This window comes from Cucurbita maxima, unplaced genomic scaffold (assembly GCF_002738345.1).
Source record: "Cucurbita maxima cultivar Rimu unplaced genomic scaffold, Cmax_1.0 Cma_Scf00010, whole genome shotgun sequence".
Lineage (NCBI taxonomy): Eukaryota > Viridiplantae > Streptophyta > Magnoliopsida > Cucurbitales > Cucurbitaceae > Cucurbita > Cucurbita maxima.
Window position 1 is genome coordinate 2,624,271 of NW_019272026.1, and position 20,009 is coordinate 2,644,279.

General features: G+C 37.0%; 4 protein-coding genes and 2 non-coding genes across 7 annotated transcripts; 3 read left to right on the forward strand and 3 right to left on the reverse strand.

Annotated features, from left to right (window-relative positions):
* Positions 1-263: 263 nt before the first annotated feature.
* Positions 264-348, reverse strand: LOC111485896. The gene has a single exon (XR_002718780.1). It is a non-coding gene; the product is annotated as a small nucleolar RNA SNORD24 (small nucleolar RNA).
* A 162-nt stretch (positions 349-510) lies between these two features.
* LOC111485834 lies at positions 511-585 on the reverse strand. The gene has a single exon (XR_002718731.1). It is a non-coding gene; the product is annotated as a small nucleolar RNA R12 (small nucleolar RNA).
* Positions 586-1,701: 1,116 nt separating this feature from the next.
* LOC111484870 (pentatricopeptide repeat-containing protein At5g56310) lies at positions 1,702-3,885 on the reverse strand. Its single transcript, XM_023131496.1, has one exon. It carries the CDS (start codon positions 3,832-3,834, stop codon positions 2,188-2,190), a length of 1,647 nt encoding a protein of 548 aa, XP_022987264.1. The 5' UTR covers positions 3,835-3,885; the 3' UTR covers positions 1,702-2,187.
* A 1,774-nt stretch (positions 3,886-5,659) lies between these two features.
* On the forward strand, positions 5,660-9,949 carry LOC111484871 (transcription factor Pur-alpha 1-like). Its single transcript, XM_023131497.1, has 5 exons — positions 5,660-6,416; positions 6,517-6,564; positions 8,866-9,006; positions 9,111-9,353; positions 9,487-9,949. The coding sequence occupies exons 1-5, from the start codon at positions 6,087-6,089 to the stop codon at positions 9,637-9,639; spliced, it is 915 nt and encodes a 304-aa protein (XP_022987265.1). The 5' UTR covers positions 5,660-6,086; the 3' UTR covers positions 9,640-9,949.
* A 1,359-nt stretch (positions 9,950-11,308) lies between these two features.
* LOC111484872 (protein FATTY ACID EXPORT 2, chloroplastic-like) lies at positions 11,309-15,277 on the forward strand. The gene is made up of 4 exons (XM_023131498.1): positions 11,309-11,501; positions 11,652-11,921; positions 12,062-12,196; positions 14,917-15,277. The coding sequence occupies exons 1-4, from the start codon at positions 11,378-11,380 to the stop codon at positions 15,054-15,056; spliced, it is 669 nt and encodes a 222-aa protein (XP_022987266.1). The 5' UTR covers positions 11,309-11,377; the 3' UTR covers positions 15,057-15,277.
* A 953-nt stretch (positions 15,278-16,230) lies between these two features.
* On the forward strand, positions 16,231-19,578 carry LOC111485580 (myotubularin-related protein 3-like). 2 transcript variants are annotated; one of them, XM_023132518.1, is made up of 10 exons: positions 16,231-16,602; positions 16,748-16,804; positions 16,903-16,970; positions 17,960-18,176; positions 18,254-18,348; positions 18,586-18,631; positions 18,721-18,780; positions 18,846-18,896; positions 18,995-19,073; positions 19,282-19,578. In XM_023132518.1, the coding sequence occupies exons 1-10, from the start codon at positions 16,522-16,524 to the stop codon at positions 19,350-19,352; spliced, it is 825 nt and encodes a 274-aa protein (XP_022988286.1). In that variant the 5' UTR covers positions 16,231-16,521; the 3' UTR covers positions 19,353-19,578. The 2 variants fall into 2 exon arrangements, with proteins under 2 accessions (XP_022988286.1, XP_022988285.1); XM_023132517.1 differs by having other exon boundaries at positions 16,236-16,602; positions 18,251-18,348.
* The last annotated feature ends 431 nt before the right edge of the window (positions 19,579-20,009 follow it).

Consider the following 20,009-nt stretch of genomic DNA (forward strand, 5'->3'; position numbering starts at 1 on the left):
TAAACATAAAAATTGGATCAATTTCTCAAGATTTTGTTGTTCCTCCTCTCTGCATCCTCATGGGGCGGAAAGTTCCATGTTCATGTCTATCAACATTTTCAAATACTAATAATGAATTTTTAATCATGTTTGATTTGTTTAGTTAAAAAATGACATTGGTAGAAGAAACGGGGTAAAGGCAAATTCATATGTTCATTTGATTATTAATTATTGTGTTTATGTTTTTAAACCTATTTATGAATTATATGTTTTTTTGCAAAAATGGCCTCAGAGATCTTGGTGGTTAGTATCATCAAATGGGATGGTATCCCATCAAGAGTAGCAAATATTATAATCACATCACCGGCCCAGTTAATTGAAAAAACATATAAAGACTTATAAGAAATTAAAAAAATTGAAAAAACATATAAAGACTTATAAGAAATTAAAAAAGAAAAGAAAAGGTAATTCTTACGCTTAAATGATAAGAGAATATAATCAGAAGAAAAAGGAAATAGGGAGTTATTTTGATGTGATCAGAAGTAGCTGGTTGTAATATCATGTATTATCATTGGGAATCCGAATGATTTTTTTCATCCCTTCACATCAAAAACCTCCGGTTTAAAATTAACGTCAATAGGAAGAAAGAAATATCGAGATTTAAACACAGATTTCAGAAGCAATATTAGAATACAGAAAACATCTAGCTCATCAACGAAATCAGTTTAAAAAATCCTCAGAAAATGAGAAAAATCAGAATTCGAACGAAGAAATCAGAAGGATTACTAGAATGTATCTACCTTGTCACCGAAAAATCCTATCGTTCCAAGAAGAGGAACGAGGAAACTCGGAGCTAAAGGTAGAAATACGCATAATTATCTATGCATACCGACCTTTAGTATTGCCTAACGATAGATTCTCTGACTGATTACGATTTCTCCAGATGAAGATAAGGCAGATCAGAGAATTTGCAATATCAGGCTTCTTCTTTCTCCGTTGCTAATTCAACTAACAAGAAATCAAACGTATGAAAACATTTCAAAGAAGTTTCGGAGATCTAATCTAACAGAGATTGAAAAATGACGACGATGAATGAGAGGCGCTCCGCAGTGTCTCCTGAAATTTGCTCTGATGAACAATAGGTGCAGCTATTTATAGAGCGATGAGATGAAACCCTAACCCTAAAATTAGGACGAAAGAGACGGAGCAGGCCCATTAAGAAATAACAAATATTTCCCGAAAAATAAAAAATAAAAATAAAAATATAATTATAAGTTGAGAAATTTATATTTTTTTCATTAATTTTTATTTTAACCATGACTTTAAAAAATCAAAACATTATTTAAAATGTTTAATTTCATTTTTATTTAACACGGACCTCTTTAATTTTAAGAATGTTGGTTTTAATAACAAATGATTGCACTCATCCTGGATGAACAGCAGCTAATGCGTTCTACTTATTGAACGAGGTTCTATGGCGATCCGCGACCCTGGTTACTGAAGGCGTCCTTGGAGTGATCTCGTAGTTCCTATGAAGTGGAGACGATGGGGTCGATCCATGGATCTTCCTTCATTTTGCCGTTCTCCACTTCTCCCTGTATTCATATCTTACTTCAATATATGATTTAACATTTTTCTATTTTTCCTCTCATTCAATAATACATTTGCATAAAAATGTAAGTTTAATACAAATTTCAACGATCATAAGTGAAAACTCTCGTCTTTGGCTAAAAATGTAGTTTTTCAATATCTTAACACTCAAGTTTAATACAAACTTCAACGATCAAGTAGATACAGAATCAAAACTCTCGTCTTCGCCTAAAAATGTAGTTTTTCAATATCTTAACACTCTAGTTTAACACAAACTTCAACGATCAAATAGATACAAAATTAAAACTCTCCTCTACGTATAAAAATATAGTTTTTCAATATCTCAACACTCAAGTTTAATACAAACTTCAACGATCAAATAGATACAGAATTAAAACTCTCGTCTTCGCCTAAAAATGTAGTTTTTCAATATTTTAACACTCAAGTTTAATACAAACTTCAACAATCAAATAGATACACAATCAAAACTCTCGTCTTCTGCTTAAAAATGTAGTTTTTCAATATCTTAACACTCGAGTTTAATATGAACTTCAACAATCAAATTGATAAAGTTTTCGAACATCTTTTAAGAATGAATAGTAATGAAGCCCATTCATATCACTCATCGTAGTTAAGAAACTTACTCACTTCCTCTGGGTACGACCCGGCCATTTTCAGCTGCACAATTATGTTGCACAAAACTGGATAAATCCCATGTAACTGAGAATCTGACCGATCTCCAGCCAGGAATTCGTACACTCTGTTATTAATTTCAATAAAGCTTCCACCCGGAGCCTTCTTTACCCCTGCATTTCTCATCACCTTCCTCACCATCCCAGATTCATTCCACCTGCCAAGAGCAGCATATGTGTTGGATAAAAGCGTATAATTCCCACTGTTTTCAGGCTCTAGCTTAGCAAGATGCCTCAAAGCCTGCTCTGCGAGGTCAGCATCCCTATGTGTATTGGAAGCAGCAAGAAGCGACCCCCATATCGCTGCATTTGCTTCAAATGGCATGTCCTGAAACAGCTTCTGTGCCTCTTGAAGATAGCCAGCACGAGCCAGCAGATCGATCATGCAGCCATAGTGCTCAATTCTTGGCTGAATTTTGTATACTGACTGCATTCTGTTGAAATAATAACGACCCACATCCACCATCCCAACATGGCTGCAAGCGGATAGGATTGCTATGAATGTTACTTCATTTGGCCTGACTCTTGCCTTCTCCATTCGAAGGAACATGTCGATAGCTTGTCCTCCGAGGCCGTGAAGAGCCATGGCAGCAATCATGGTGGACCAGGTTATTACACTTTTGTGCTTCATGTTCTCAAACACTTCCAGTGCTCTTCCTATGTTGCCTGATTTTGCATACATATCTATAAGTGCGTTGTATAATGGAACAATCCTGCACAAACTATGCTTTTCAATGTAGTTATGGATCCACTCCCCAAGTTCAAGAGCACCCAGATCAGCACAAGCGGAGAGCACAGCCAACATTGCAATTTCATCAGGCTCCACTTTCTCAAGCTGCATCTTCCTGAAGAGCTCAATCGCTGCATCAGGCCTATTGGTTTGGGCATACCCAGCAATCAAGGCAGTCCATGATATCACATTTCTTTGAGGCATTTTGTCGAACACCTTACGCGCACTGTTAAGTTCTGCAACTTTAACATACCCAGCAACCATGGCGTTCCACAAAGCTACATCCTTATAATCAACTAAATCAAACAGCTTACGAGCGTCAGAAACACACCCGCAAGAGGAATACATTTGAATCAACGAAGTAACAACATTCACATCCGTATCCAAACCCGAAGAAACCGTCTGGGTATGAATCTGCCGCCCCACTTCAACGACGGACAACTGAACGACGGCCTTCAAAACAAAGGGAATAGTGTACGAATCAGGCCGCAATCCCTCAATCAGAATCCTGGAGTAAAGCGAAATGGCGTTAATGGGTGAGGAGGTCTGCGATAGCGCTTTAACGGCGGTGTTGTAGAGACGAAGATCGGGGTGGGTTTTGTTTGAGAAGACGGAAAAAGCATATAAATAGAGACCAAGAGATGAACAAGCATCGATGAATCGGCTGAGGAGGAGATTGTCCTGATCGAGAGCTCTGTGCAACATGAAGCCATGAATTTGATAAATGTGGCGAGAGTCGCGGCAGTTGCTGAGAAGGGAAGTTAACGCGAAAGGGGCTGTGAAAATGGTGGATTCGACGAAGGAAGAAGACGATTTGCAGAGGCGGGAGAGGGACCAACGCATTTCAAAGCCTTCATTGAAGAATCGACGCCATTAGAATGTTAAGCAGTTCTCTTGTCTGCATTTTTCGAACAGAGTAAACAGAGTAATTATTTTTGTTAAAATTAGTGGAAAATAAATTCAGATTTATATATTTTTTTAATAAATGTTAAATTTCGCATTACAAAATTAATTATTATCAAATTTATTAGCTAATATTAATAATAATTTGGGTGAATATATTTTCAAATTTTATAATTTCATAATTAAAAAAAATATATATAACAATAAACTATAATATTTTTAATATTTATTAAAATAACATACACTAAAATTTAATTTGCTCGCAAGTTAGAGGCCTCGTTCGGCCACGACTTATCAAGGTGAACGAGCAACGTCGAGGTCACTTCTGACTTTATCCAAAATCTTTGACAAATATGACCCGCCACACTTCAAAAACATTACAGATGCAAGACCAGTTAATAGCAGAGCCCGATTGTTGAGTGTGCTAGAGAATTTTGACATATTTTGGGCTTTAAAACGTGGTTTGTTTTCCTCCCCAACCAATATGGGAGGTCACGATCCACCCCATTCCGGGCCCAGGGTCCTCTCTGGCACTCTTTCCTTCCTCCAATCGATGTGGGACTCCCCAAATTCACCCTCCGTTGGGGCCTAGTATCATTGGCACACTGCCTTGTGTCTACTCCCTTCGAAGAACAGCGAAAAGGCTAGCACATCATCCGAAACCTGGCTCTAATACCATTCATTTGGGTTGTTCGGTGTTCAACGTTTCAATGTTACGAGTGCATAGCATCTATTTGTAACGACCTAGATCCACCGCTAGCTAGTAGATATTGTCCTCTTTGGGCTTTTCTTTTCGGGCTTCCCCTCAAGGTTTTAAAATGTGTTTGCTAAGGGAAGGTTTCCACACCCTTATATATGGTGGTTTGTTCTCCCTCCCCAACCAATGTGGGACATCATAGTTGAGCTCTTGTTATGGAAACGTGACATTTGAGCCTCACTCTTTAATACTCGTTCATAGTGGCATGTTCAACCAATTAATCCGACAATTAATGTAAGCTAAAAGTAAGAGAATTCAACTTTTCTTAGGAAGTCGAGAGGAAATTAAATGTGTTAGCAAGCAGGTGAGAGGCTCCTCGAGCATACGAAACCTCTGGTTGAGCTCTTATTATGGAAACGTGACATTTAAACCTGACACGTTCAACCAATTAATCCGACAAATTAATGTGAGCTAAAAGTAGGAGGATATTCCTTTCCTTAAGAAGTCGAGATGAAATTAAATATACCTTCGAGCAGCAGTGAGGATCATCACGCATATGAAATATTTAGACATTAGGTTTTTTTTTTTAATAATAAAATAGCTTACAATGATTATTATACCAAACACAGCAACGTTATCAACATGTAACATGTAATTTTTTTTATTTATTTATATATTTTATTAATGATTTCAGAGTCGGAGATTGAATTATAACATTTTAGAATAAAAGCTTAATTATAACGAAATAAATCATAAAGAAAATCTTAAATTATAACTATATTAACGAACTTCCACGGTGTTCTTGAAAGGTGAAAATATAAATCATAAATAAATAAATAAAAATTATTGTGGTTCTTCTTCTTTGAGGCGGGTGGAGAGATTTGAGTATCAATCCATTCATAGGATGCTGCCATTGGCCACTGTAATCAGAAGAGCTCAGCCTTTGACCGAAGTTGACTTCGAAGATTGTCAATATCACTGAACAGTGGAATCACAGGTATACGACTCTGTGAAAAATCATCTTCGAAATTTGTTGTTGTTGTTCATCTTCATCTTCATCTTCATCTTCGTTTAATTTCATCACTTAAAAGCCCAAAAATACCATCACAAATTTTTGATGTAACGTTTTTTTTTTTTTTTTTTACCTAACCCTAATTTTGCAGAACCCTTTTGCCGAAATCTTCATTCTCTCTCTATCTTTATCTAATGGGGCTCACTTCATAGATTTATCATTTCTAGGTTTCTGAGGTATTTTATGGTATCTTGTTTGTATTGAAGCCATTTGGGGGGTTTTTGCATCGATTTCTGTTGGAATCGCGGCTCGTTCGTTTGAATCTCTGTGTATTGAATCGAAATTGTGGTATAATTTTTTGATAATTACCTGCAAATATTTCCGATTTTGGATGAGTTTGTATATCTACATTTGTTGTGTTTTTACACACTCGCAGTCGCGGGGAGTTATTAGTAGAAATTGAGTCGGAGCTGGGGGTGGGAGATGGAGGGGAACTCCGGCGGAGGGGGAGCGGGAATTGGGGGAACGACAGCCGGCGGCGTGGCGGCGGGAGGAGTATCGGGCGGCGGCGGCGGAGGGAATGACGTGGAGCTGATGTGCAAAACGCTGCAGGTGGAACACAAGCTTTTCTACTTCGATCTGAAGGAGAATCCCAGAGGCCGATATTTGAAGATATCAGAGAAAACATCGGCTACAAGGTCAACGATCATTGTTCCCTTCTCTGGGATTCCATGGTTCTTAGATCTCTTCAATTACTATATCAATTCCGATGATCCAGAGGTTTTTAGCAAGGAATTGCAGCTCGACACAAAGGCAATCTTTGTTTCTCTTCTTCATTTCTCCTGCTTTTTGATCCATCTCTCTGTTCTAGTACTCAATTTTTACCTTTTTGTGTACTCATCCTGCCTTTCAGGTGTTTTATTTCGACATCGGCGAGAATCGGAGGGGTCGTTTCTTGAAGGTAAATTGCTTTTCTTGCTGTTTGATTCTGTCAAATCATTGTTTGATGAATCTGTTTCTTGAAGGTAAATTGCTTTTCTTGCTGTTTGATCTGTCAAATCATTGTTGGATGAATCTGCATAGATTGGAGAATGGGATTAGTCTTGTTGGTCTGAAATTTCCCTTAAAATTTGCAACTGTTCTTCAGAAAAATCTGACATTACCGCATATCTTTTCTCCTGATGATCTTGTCCTGATGTTTTTGTTTGGTTGAAGTTCTACTTCTGCCCTGTTCTTCAGCTTACAGCTTCTGTATTTACAGTTTTTAGCGCTCGAGAAATGAACACTTACAAGAGAAGAAAAAGAACGAAATTAATTGAACTATGAGTTCATTAAGCGGTTATATTGAACACAACTCTTCGTAGGAAACACTCGCACTTTTTATTAACACCAATCAGGAAGAGATTACAAGACATTTTAGAAACTACTGTACTCTATATTTTGTATTTCTTTTGGGATAAAAACATTGGTAAGGTGGATGGGTATTTATAACCGAGGCTAAACAACTTATTCCTAAAATACCTAAATAATTATGTATCTTTATTTCTAAAATACCTAAATTATTTTCTTAAAATATCTAGGTATCTTTATTCCTAAAGTACCTAAGTCATTTTCCCATATGATTATTGGGCTTGACCTTACTGGAATAGTGATGATATTTTAACATCATATTCCATGTTCTGTTTCCTTTTTAGAAAAATCATTCTTGTTTTCTTGATTACTTTTGTGGCTTCCATTTGACAAAACTTCCAAATGTGTTTTTCCAAATATGAACTGTTCAATGATTAATGGAGATTCCTGAACAGTTTGATTTCACTTTTTCTTTTTCTTTTTTTTTTTTTTGGGTCTTCTTCCTTTTTTAAAAAAATATTTTTCATTTATCTGTTTCGTTCATTGGCATAGTTATGAGAAGCCAAAGGTTAACAGCAAAATGTTTAGGCTTATGAAAGTCTAGGAAACAAAAAGGCATGAACATGTTGGCGCCTGACTGATCAAATCATTGGCATGGCTATGTGAAGGACATGGAATATAGAAAATGTTTTCTTAGTATATATATTTTTATGTAACATATAATGATATTAATGCAGTTGTGCATTTTGTTTTATTTTTTTTAAAAAAAGTTTTATGGAAATTGATAAGGAAGACACTTTCTCAGCAACATGAGTACATAATCGAGGTTCATGTTAAACGTTAAACTCGAGTATTTACATGCAATTATATGCTTGTATAATGAGTTCGCACAGTTCCTTTTCGAACGTTATTTACTGAAATCTCCAGATCTTATCGTCTGCGACGAATTTAAAAAACGTTCTCCATTCATTAGTTTTACTTCACTTCAATCACAGCCTTGTCTAATTTTATTATTTCTTGTACATGTGTGATTCCCATCTTGATGTTGGATGCATAAAAGGTTATAACATGTAAATGTGGACATATTACCCAAGAAGTGTTTCATCCATGCTTCATATGCTTCCACTAGAGCCAACTCCGTGAGATCCCATATCGGTTGAGGAGGAGAACGAAGCATTCTTTATAAGGGTGTGAAAACCTCTTTCTAACAGACACGTTTTAAAAATGTGAGGAGAAGCCCGAAAGGGAAAACCCAAAGCCCAAAGAGGACAATATCTACTAGCGGTGGCCTTGGGTCGTTACAAACTCTGTGCCACTAATACATTATAACTGATTCATACAGTCTGTGTGTGACTTGATTTAATTTATTTTTGAAGCATGGTTTGTAACTAGTGTCTACACCCTGATTACTTGGGAACTTGCCAACTAGGAGATTTCATAAATGGAGGATGAAGCCATCATGTTTAGCTTTTCATCTGAATCTGCTGATAAATCTATTTTCCATTCCTGTCTTAAATTATTTTTTTGTATAGAGCTGCAAGCATTTCCTGCACACTTTAAGTTCCCTCTTGCACATAACTCCTTAATTTTTGTTTTTGATTATTGCTCTCGGAATGGATTACTTGACCACAGTAATGTGATCAGGCACTGAATCTAATGACGTGGCCGACATTTTGTTTGGCCCTTGTTATCAAAATTAGGATTTAGATTGTAAGGCTTAAGATGAGGATTTTAAGAATTGGGGAACTTCTCCAGTTACTCTTATTGTTATCCTTGTTTAACAAATATTGGTGTTTTGGCTGAAATCCTTTCCTTCTTCTTTTGGTGCCTAAAAAAGAGATTTTTAGTATCTGGTTTGGGGGGTTATGAATAGAGGTGGCTATTGGAATTTCAAGTTCTGTCAACTGGGCAGGTATCTGAAGCTTCTGTTAGTCGAAACCGCAGCACCATTATCGTTCCTGCTGGAAGCAACCGGGACGAGGGATGGTCTGCGTTTAGGAACATTTTGGCAGAAATCAATGAAGCATCTAGGCTTTTCATGCTGCCCAATCAGGTTTCTGCTGCTCAGGACTAGCTTCTCATCGTGCCTTTCATGGGCTTACTTCCTTCGTTTCTCGTTTAACGTAATTTTGCGCTGTTTTCTTTTGCCTAAACCAGGAAAATTCTGAACATTCAGAACATCTTGTCGGACTTTCAGACGACGTAGGTGCAGGCTTCATATCAGGTCATAGTAGTCAACCTGCTCCAACCTCTGACTTGAATGTAGATAGACAAGTAGAGTTGTCAGCTCAAGATGAAATGGGCAATCTGGGTGTTTCAAAAGTTATCCGAGCTGATCAGAAAAGATTCTTTTTCGATCTCGGAAGTAACAACCGGGGTCATTTCTTGAGGATATCTGAGGTAATGATCTACAAAACTGAGCTCAAGAGCCTGAATTTGACGTCTAGTTGATCTGTTTCTGTCTGTTTTGAACCCCATAGTTCCTTTTTTCATTTTTTTGGTATGAAATTCATCAAACCGATATCGGTTACAGGTTGCAGGGGCGGATCGTTCTTCGATCATTCTCCCATTGTCAGGTCTTAAACAGTTCTATGAAATAGTGGGACATTTTGTGGAGATCACCAAGGATAGGATTGAAGGAATGACAGGCGTGAACGTTAGGACCGTGGATCCGCCTCACAGGTAAAAGTATATACACGGCCCCGGGGCTCGTGGTGAACTATTCCTTTTAGTGTTTGTGTAGATCTACACGCACGCATGTGTTCAAGTAGAGTTCAAATTATGGTCGGTGTGGTTTGGTATTTTCCTGTCTTGATTTTCTGGTTCAAGTCTGAATAATCCATCCTGCTAGATTAGCAGAGGCTATGGAAAATGCTTGAGAAGCTTAATTCTTCTTCTTCTTCTTCTTCCATGAATAACATAAGGTAGAGAGGGGAAAGAGATATGTTTGTAATGGTCACTCTATAATAATGGTGAGTTCAGGTGTGTTTTGTTCATTTCAGTTGCAATTACCATTCTCTGCTTTGTCCGCACACGAGCTGTTACAGCCCATACTGTTAGTAGATATTGTCCTAGACACCGAACGAGTGTTAGTGAGGACGCTGGGCCCGAAGAAGGGTGGATTGTAGGATCTTGATATCAATTGAAGAGAACGGAGTATTCTTTACAAGGATGTGGAAACCTCTCCCTAGCAGATACGTTTTAAATACCTCGAGGGAAAGCCCAAAAGGAAAAGCCCTTTTGAGTTGAGTTTTAACTTTGGGAGAAAACTATTCTATATCAATTGAGTTTTAAGCAGGAGTATCAACAATGATTTGAATCTCTAACTTTTTGCTTAATGATATACGTCTTGACCAATTAAGCTAGTTTTAAATTGATATACCCTATCTCGAGATATTTGTAAGTAAGGTGTTTTTTATATATATACTTCTTTTTAAGGATTTTAAAGTGTTTTTTGATAGATGGAGTGAGCTTCAAACGTTATAGTGTTTGATTGCATGTTGACGAGCGTTTTCAAATTCTCACTCTCAAATGTTAATGAACGGAACAAAAAACACTACTATGATGATTAAAACATGAATCTACTAAGAATAGTGAAGAAAAATAAAATGAATCTATTGAGAATGCAGTAAAGAAAAGTCTATATCGAATTTTATAGTTATAAAACATGTATGTCATATTAGTTCGAGTTACATACAAATTCTAATATTACACAAAATTGAAATATTAGATCAAGTTATATACAAATTCTAATATTACCTTGATTAAGGCCACTATTTTTTTTTTTTTAATATTTCATAAATTCATTACACAAAATTAAAAATTAAAAAAATGCTATATATATATCTCTAAATTTAAAAATATATTAAATATTTTTTAAAAGTTAAATACAAAATTACTAGGATATTATAAATTATTATTTTTAAATTCATTTATTGCGTTTTTTCCCTATACTTTTAATATTTAGTGTTAATAAATTATGAGATTGAAACCAATATTATTTATTTATTTTATAGTAAAAAAGTAATTTAAATTCGATGACTTTTTTCAATTTACACCATTCATTAAATAAAAATTATTAAAATGTAAAAATTAATATAAAATTCAAAAGAAAAGTTGAAACAAAAAAAAAAAAAAAAATATATATATATATATATATATATATATATATTTATTTATTTATTTTTTTTAATTATAAGAGGTTTTTCATCTTTTTATAATTATAGGGAGAAAATAATTTTATTTAGAAAAAAAATTATTATTATTTTTTTCTAATTTAATAATAGGTGGAATGGGAGAATTCAACAATCTACAACTGCTCGAAATGATTCAGACAAAATTATATATATATTTGACTTCCACAGTCCTCGCTCGAAAATCAAAACCCATTTGGAGGTTTACGGGATTTTCGAGGAAGAAGGAAAATGGCGGAGGTTTTAGCCGGAGTGTCTCAGGCGTCATTAGTTTTCCGGCCGCGAGTCGGTGGAGCTCTCAGGAGCAACAATTTTTCAATCAGACGCCTTCAATTTCAATCTACAATCGGTAGAGGTAAGAAATCGTGTTTTTACGGCATCATTTGATACTCTTCGTAGATTTGCGCTGTTTATCCGTTTCGGATCGTCATCTAGATTTAATGTTAGTTAATTACTTAATTAATGCGATGATTGAAACACATTCGGAATTTCATGTTTTCCGTAGGGATTTCCTTTGATTGTAAGAAAGTAGTATCTGCTATCCGTGCGACCGACTCCGAAAATGATATCGAGATTTATCCAGACGCCACTGGCGGTGATTCTTCTGATAAAGGGATTCACGGCGATGGAGGTGGTGGTAGCGGCGGAGGTAAAGGTGGTAGAGGGGATAATGATGGCAATAGCGGGGAGGGAGAGGAATCTAATGACAGCAGCCGGAAGAAAGCTTTGTCAATGTCGCAGAAATTAACTCTTGGATATGCAGCACTAGTAGGAGGTTCTATTTTCGATTACTTATTTCCTTTTATTTTGTTGTTGTAAATTTGAAGCGAAGGTGTCAATTATGTTCATACAGAATGTATTATAATTGTTCTTGGTTGCAATATTAATTCAGTCCTTCTCCTTTTCACTTCGCAGTTGGCGGCTTAATGGGATATTTGAAAAGTGGCAGCCAAAAGTCGCTCATGGCAGGGGGAGTCTCAGCCTCACTGTTACTTGTCGTTTATAAACTGCTCCCCAGCAACCCTGTTCTTGCATCGTCCCTGGGTCTTGGTAAGGATTGGTTATATCTTTTAACTAGCTCCCGTTTGATTACTTGTTTAGCTTTTGAAAATTAAGTGTATAAATACTGTTTTCACCTATGAGTCCTATTGTTTTGTTAGCAATGTTTTCAAGATCCATGACAAGTTTTAGAAACTAAAAAATAAGTACTTTTTAGAAATTTGTGTTTATTTTTTAAACCTGGCTAAAAACTCAATTGTTAGATGAAGACCAATGCAAAGAAGTTGCAAGAAACAAGCACAAGTTTCAAAAACAAAAAAACTAACAATCAAATGATTATTAAATGGACCTCGATTGTCATACGTTTCTCCTTATCATATAGCTGATATAAACTGTCCTATTGGGAACTTCCAGTTCTTGAATCCTTATTAGAAACAATGAGCAGATACACTTCGTGTTGGGATGTATATGCAATTTCTAGCTATGAATAACTAGTTCTCCCCTCTTCTTTACATTAAATTTGGTTTAATGGAAAGGAACGAACTCGAGTGTGTTCATAATTAAGTTTTCTACTCAGAAGTAGATTGGTTGCTAGGCTGTCAAAGGAAACGGCAATATTAATTATGGAAATACTATTATGCGTCTAGGTTAATTAGTTCAAAGATTAGTTATATGGATTTGCCAGAGTTTTCAGAGTGTTAGTTGTGGAGTTTGTTAGTGGCAGTGGCAGTTGAATGCAAGGGAAAGCGTGGTAAGTGAAACATGAGGAGAATATTGAGAGTTCTGTGTTAATCTTCCCTTAGATCGTGGTCCAGTTTTCTTGAGTCACCTCTGACCGTATTGACAATTTGTATCTTCTTATTTTAGTCATTCTATATAAGGCCTGGTTTCTTGAAAACTAGTAGCGGAGCATTCATTCTTTAAAATGGAGTCAGAATTTAGAAAAGAATTCTTGAGCGGAAATGATAGTGTTTTGGCATCAATTTGTTGCCAAGTGGGATTGGGATGCAATCAAAGCTGGATATGAGTCTACATTTCGGATATGTGGTCCAAATTATTTCTAGATTATGAGATTTTGAGTGTAACCTTTGATGTTGGTCATGTTCTCAGTTCACCTTTCTTATCTGTAGTTTTATCGCAAAAGTTGTGCTGTTGGGATTCTTTGTTGGGGAAACTCAATTGCTTAGCTCTCACATTGGGAATACCAAAAAGAAAGAAAACACAAGTATCAGAAAGATAGAAGGAAATGTATTGCAATATCAAGAGAAATCACAATATCAATAGCCTTTTGAGAGGACTATATCTCTCCATCGAGTCCCATAATCAGACAATTCACGACAATGATCCTTTTTTTCCCTTAGATCCTGAACTCTCCCTATTTAGAATCAAGTTACCCTGCAACAATGTTCTGTTGGCCAAATGGTTGTGGCGGGTTCATCAAGAATCCAATTCCTTGTGGCAAAAGGTTATAGTGAGTAAATATGGGTCTCCTTTTGAGTGAATCTCAAGTCAAAGTTGCACATCCAGAAATCCTTGGAAAAGTATTGTTGAGGATTTTCCGTTCTGTTCTCTTGCTGTTTGTAGCTTAGTTGGAGATAGCAGAAACGTTTTTTTGGGAGGATAGATGGTTGGAGGATAAACATTGCTGCTATCTATTCTCTCGGTTATTTCATTTGTCCTTGATGAGAAATAGTTTGGTGGCAGCTGTTTTGGCTCAGTCCACATCCTCTCCTTCGTTGGGGTCTAGTTGAGCTTTGTTCAATATTGAAACACAAGATATTATTGATTGTCTATTGATATTTGGTGTAACAGCCCAAGCCCACCGCTAGCAGATATTGTTCTCTTTGGGCTTTCTCTTCTGAGCTTCTCCTCAAGGTTTTAAAACGCGTTTGCTTTCCACACCCTTATAAAAAATACTTCGTTCTCCTCTCCAACCAATGTGGGATCTCACAATCCACCCCCCTTTGAGGCCCAGCATCCTCGCCGACACTCGTTCCCCTCTCCAATCAATGTGGGACCCCCGAATTCATCCCCCTTCGGGGCCTAGTGTCTTCGTTGATACATCGCCCTATGTCTGGGTTTGATACCGTTTGTAACAGCTAAAGCCTACCGCTAGCAGATATTGTCCTTTTTGGGCTTTTCCTTCCGGGCTCCCCCTCAAAGTTTTAAACGCGTTTGCTTGGGAGAGGGTTCCACCCTCTTATAAATAATGTTTCGTTCCCGTCTCCACTCTACTGATACTGTACATTGTGTTGAGATGACCTTCCGTACTGAAGACAAAAATCACCCTTGATCAAGAATGGGGATGGACCACGTTCATCATCTTGAGGACAAGGCGATACTTTATTTATGAGTAGTTTAGGCATCTAGGATACTTGGTTCATTAGCTATATGGGTATCTGGAGTTTCCTTCCGTGTTAGTTGTGGGACTCGATAGTGCTTAGCGGGTTTAAACTAGGGAATAGGATGGCGAATGAAATGTAAGGTGAAGATTGAGAATCTTGTAATGAGCTTGTCCCAAGGAAGGTTTTCAGATTTCTCAAGTTATCTGCAGCTATCCCGTTTGCTTGCCTTTCAGCTTTTAGCCATTTTATACGGTTTTGGTCTATTTCGATTCAGTCAAAAACTTTGCAAAATTGTGCTTAGTTTCATTTCAATAATTCCTCATCCACACTAGTAGCTTAGAATGATTATACATAAGGTCGTTGTTTTAACTTAATCTCCTCGTTTCATCAAACCCGTCTCAACTTGCTTTTATTCTTAATCTACAGGCCTGTCTGCTTCGCTACTGGTAGTAATGGGATCTCGTTTCAAGAATTCGGGGAAGATATTTCCAGCCGGTGTTGTATCTCTCGTGTCGTTTGTAATGACCGGAGGTTACATGCATGGAATTTTACGTAGCGCGCATTGAATGTATGGCGTTTGAAAAACTGGTGAGGACTTTTCCTCGAGCTATGTCTAGGGATCGTCATAAACAGTAATCGGCAGATGTGGTTGTTGCTGTAGAATCTGAAGTTTTAGGTCTGTGGAATTGATTTTGATGTGCCTTCACCTTTGTTCTTCAAGTATCTTTATGGAACCATATGAACAAGGGTAATAATATTAGACTTTGAATGTTCGAAGGTTCATGAACAGGCTTCTTGTTCTTGTTATTATCGATTTGGGTGGGTTTACAACTTGTTTGGAAGTGCTTTTGAATGGAATGGTGTATAAACACTATTCCCACTTCCTCTTATCATTTTCTTTTTGTGACTCAATTAGTCTAATTGTATTCCGTTTGATCTCCTCCAAGCGGAAGTCGAATCAGTTGCATACTATAACGTAAAATATGTGGAGGATGTGATCCTTAATAGCCCACTGTTAGCATAATTCTTACTGAAGTAAGGGGTGGGTATTTACCAATGATGGATAGATAAATGTTTGGATTTCTGCGATTATTTTTTGACAGCGGTTGCTGAATATCAAAAACTTATTACACAAAATCCTATTTTTTTAGAACGAGTTGAGGGAGTAGACATTATTTCTGGAGAAGAGGTAATAAATTGGGGGTTATTAGGACCAATGCTGCGAGCTTTCGGAATACCATGGGATCTTCGTAAAGTTGATCATTATGAGTGTTATGACGAATTTGATTGGGAAGTTCAGTGGCAAAAAGAAGGAGATTCATTAGCTCGTTATTTAGTCAGACTTGGTGAGATGACGGAATCCATAAAAATTATTCAACAAGCTTTGGAAGGAATTCCAGGAGACCTTATGAAAATTTAGAAATACGATCTTTTGATCGAGGACAGTCTCCGGAATGGAATGACTTTGACTATCGATTCATTAGTAAAAAACCTTCGCCAACTTTTGAATTGGCGAAACAAGAACTTTATGTGAGAGTCGAAGCCCCTAGATGTGAGTGTCGGGGCGTGAGCCCTATTAAAAAAAAGCCTCTCTCAAATAAAGCAAGAGATTGAGCTACACGAAAGTCAAGTCAATGGTAGATATATAAAAAAAGAAAAACCTTCACAATTACAATAATAAAGAAAAAGAAAAACCTTCACAATCAAAATTCAAAGAATTGATGATTTTAGTCTTAAAAAAAAGAGGAAGAAATTTGATGATTTTATTATTTATTTGGAATAATTGTTAATTTGGATAAGACATCTAATTTATTTATTTGTAAAAAGTTGCGAGGAATTCAGAGGCGATCCGCTACCAGTTTCTTTCTGAGCTCTGCAAAACGGAGCATTTGACTGAGTTCTGAGGTCGGACGATCACTGCACTCCGGCGGACATGACGGTGGTTGCTCACCGTCAAAATTGATCGAAACCATCAATAAAAGAATCGGAGAATCGAGCAATTGAGAGGATCGATCGGCGGAGATCCTAAAAATGTCGGTGGAGCCTCCTCCTTTTCAGGAAGCAGCTCGCTGCGAGGTCTGCAAATGCAGTTTTAACACCTTCCGGCGAAGGGTACCAAATTCTATTTCCCCTATAATTTAATCGACTTTGATGAGATCGTTCAGATTGAGCTACTGCATAGATGACTGATTCCGATTCTATTTCGAGCTGAGATTAAACGATTGTTCTGTGTTTCTTTTCAAATCATTATTTGCAGCATCATTGCCGATGCTGTGGAAGGACGTTGTGCCGCGAGCATTCTTCTTTTCAAATGGTATTATTCGTTCCTCTTCCTAGTTGATGGCTTGCTTTAATAGGGAACTTATTGCGATCTGATTGGTATATTTACGTTCTTGTTTGTGGGAAATTCAGGCCTTGCCGCAGTTCGGTATTCAATCCTCTGTTAGAGTTTGTGGTGACTGTTTCAATGTCTCCTCTCAGTAAGTCATGTATAAATTTGATCGTACGCTTTGTCATACTTTCTTTTCCTTGAGCATTTATTCAAGAAAGGATGTATTTCTTAACGTCTGCTCGATAATTCATTTCATCCTGCATAAATAATAAGCTCAGAATTAAAGTGCGCTGAGTTCAAACTGAAATGGAATGATTCTATGCGTTATTTTCTTCAATGCAAGTTTAACTGTTTCTTGTAGCTTCTTGAACTTGAAATTTCTTGTTAGAGGATTCAAGTTCTATATTATTTTTCCTATAAATAGAACTTGAAAACTGAAGATTAGAAGCTTAAAAATCCCAACTGGAATCAGGCGTTCTTGTTACCAAGGACTTTGGTTTGTACGAGAATCCCGAAATTTTGAACTTTTCGAACCTGTTTATGGGATGATATTCAGGACTTAGAATCTCTGGTCATTGTTTCTGTTGAAGACGGGGCCTACATCAATGCATGCTGTTCATGGAGTTTGCACCTTACTATATTCTATTTCTTATTTTTTAGCTTTCATGTGAAGGCACCATTAAAATTTGCAGTGGGTTTCCAATTTCATCGACGATGAAGTTTTTCGCTCCTGATCATTTTATCCTCTATGAATGAGTGGAATTGAAACCTACATTCTAAAACATTCTTTTGAACGCTCTTTAAAGGCTCAAAGTAATTCAAAACCACCAATGATGAGGTAGTTGGATATTTGTGTGATATGAAGGCTATTGCTTGTGGGATGAAGCATAAAAGCTCTTAGATCAGTCGTCAGCTCATTCCTCTTGGATTTAGATATAAAAAATTATATACAGATTTGGAAAGTCCTTGTCTTCCCTCGTTTCCCCCTAAATTCTTGTTCTCGTCTCAGAGGTATCCTTTGAGCTCTCAATCTTACGCAGAGATCGAACCTAGCATTTAGCACCGGTCAGTCCATTTATGATTCAATGTATAGATTGAACCTAGCGTACTAAATTTATCGAGTCTGCCATATTACAGATCCAGAGAAGTTGGTCAACCACCATCGTTAGCTGTAGTCGATCAAGTCGCAGACACAGTTTCCAAACTAAACCTTGATGGGGATGTAAATTCTGAGCCTAAACCAGCTGTGGAGCATCAACCTGCGTTCGGCATTTCAGATTGCAAGTGTGGAATGCCATTATGTATTTGTGAGACTCCAGTCCAGTCTATGGAAACCGAAGCAGTTCCTTCGCAGGTTTTAATATTAGTAATTTCTAGTACTCATTTATGAGCTGTGCCCCTCATGGAATTTGATAATTCTTGTGGCAGAAGAAAACAGCTTCCACCTCTACTCAGTACAATTCAAAACCAAAGAAGACTGATTCCAATCTAAGGAATAGAGGATCCACCTCCAACAGCAAGCTTCGGTACGTTAGCAGTCTGTTTCATTCTAATTGGTTTGTGTCTGTCTTCTCTTTCTGGCCCTGTACATGGGAAAAGTAAGTTTATCAAACTCCTTCACGAGTTCGTATGACTTGGGTCTAAGTGACATATTTTCTCATTGCTAACATTCTTGGTTATATACCCTCTTTATCACTGGCATTATTGATTTTGGAGGATAAGTCCGATCTTAATCTGCAGTCGTAATCTATATTATTATATAGGAATCATGCAGATGAGTCGAGGATTAATTATGAAGCAAGTGGCGAGGTATATAGTCTGTATCGTCTTAATATTCCTTTTGTGTCTGTGAAAGCGTTAAAGTTCGGCTTCATCTATAGAATTTCACTTTCTTGCAGGGGTTAAGGGAAGCTATCAAGAATGGTGACACTATTGCTGTCAAGAATCTTTTGAGCGAGGTACCAAATTCCTTCATAAAAATCAAAGTATGGAATAGAATTATTTACTCTTTTCATGTTGGCAGGGCGTAGATGCAAATTACCATGACAAACAAGGACTGTCTTTGCTGCATGTGGTATAAAATCTCTCTTTCTTCCCCCCCACCCCAGCAGAACATAGCAGTCATGTCGGTTTAGAGGTATAATATTCCGATCAATTTTCATTTGGATGTAGGCGGCGGTCTTTAATCAGACTGATATTGTTTTTGCCCTCATTGAAAGCGGGGCTAGCCTGGACTACAAAAATGCTCAAGGTAACTAACTACTCGTCAACGTTTCTTAAAAAAGGAAACGAAAAGAAAAGGTCACTGGATCTTGCAAGATGAATGGCTCTTATTTAGCGCTTTATGGTTTTTCGGTGTATAGTACAAGATAGGACCGAATAACATGTACACTATTTGATAATTACCTAAGAGAAAAGCTGAGATATTGCATAATGATTCATTGTTGCCACTGCCACAGGAGAAACGCCATTGGATTGTGCTCCAGCTTCTTTGCAATATAAGATACGAGAGAAGATGGGAGGGCAGTGAACAAGGAGGAAGCAACTATCCACATAACCAGGGAGATGACAACCCATATTTTTCTAGTAAATACTTCTATAATCTCTGCACCAGAGTGCTTTACTTTTTTTTTTCTTTTGTTCCCCTCTTTTTGATTCTCATACTGGTAATGGCAGATTATTGGGCTTTCTCTGTAGAATCTCTCTTTCAACATAACTTTTAAGCAATTATAGACATAAATCTTTAAATTAGATTATCCTTTTAGATATCCTCCACAGTTAGTGCTGTTCCTAACTCGGGTAGTTTTTGGTATTTAATTTAGAGGCAGTTCGGGAGCTTAGTCGAAAAACTGTCAAAATAGGTAGAAGTAAATTTAGGTTACTGTCTATCTCTCTCTACATATATATATATACATAGTAAGATCTTAGTTTGTTTTTATGCTTCCTTTGAGAATTAGAACCTGTGAAGTCAAGTGTGCAGTATCTCAAGTTTTACTTCGGTTGGTGTAGAGGATCGAGTTACAAAATTTAATTTGTAGGTCTGTGATTTGTAAAGGGTGTTGGGGGTGGGAGGTGAGTTAGTGGTCATTGGAGCAAGTGAAAAATTCAAAGGACTTAAAAAGGTGACCCTCTCGAGTTTCTGGTAGTTTACGTTATCGAAGAATCAGCTTCGATCTAAGGATATTAA

Coding starts and splice junctions, on each gene's coding strand:
- LOC111484870 (XM_023131496.1), bottom strand. CDS start 3,834: ATGCGTTGGTCCCTCTCCCGCCTCTGCAAATCGTCTTCTTCCTTCGTC.
- LOC111484871 (XM_023131497.1), top strand. CDS start 6,087: ATGGAGGGGAACTCCGGCGGAGGGGGAGCGGGAATTGGGGGAACGACA. Junction 6,417..6,516: donor AATTGCAGCTCGACACAAAG/GCAATCTTTGTT, acceptor CCTGCCTTTCAG/GTGTTTTATTTCGACATCGG. Junction 9,007..9,110: donor TTTTCATGCTGCCCAATCAG/GTTTCTGCTGCT, acceptor TGCCTAAACCAG/GAAAATTCTGAACATTCAGA.
- LOC111484872 (XM_023131498.1), top strand. CDS start 11,378: ATGGCGGAGGTTTTAGCCGGAGTGTCTCAGGCGTCATTAGTTTTCCGG. Junction 11,502..11,651: donor TCAATCTACAATCGGTAGAG/GTAAGAAATCGT, acceptor TGTTTTCCGTAG/GGATTTCCTTTGATTGTAAG. Junction 12,197..14,916: donor TGCATCGTCCCTGGGTCTTG/GTAAGGATTGGT, acceptor CTTAATCTACAG/GCCTGTCTGCTTCGCTACTG.
- LOC111485580 (XM_023132517.1), top strand. CDS start 16,522: ATGTCGGTGGAGCCTCCTCCTTTTCAGGAAGCAGCTCGCTGCGAGGTC. Junction 16,805..16,902: donor AGCATTCTTCTTTTCAAATG/GTATTATTCGTT, acceptor TGGGAAATTCAG/GCCTTGCCGCAGTTCGGTAT. Junction 18,781..18,845: donor TCAAGAATCTTTTGAGCGAG/GTACCAAATTCC, acceptor TCATGTTGGCAG/GGCGTAGATGCAAATTACCA.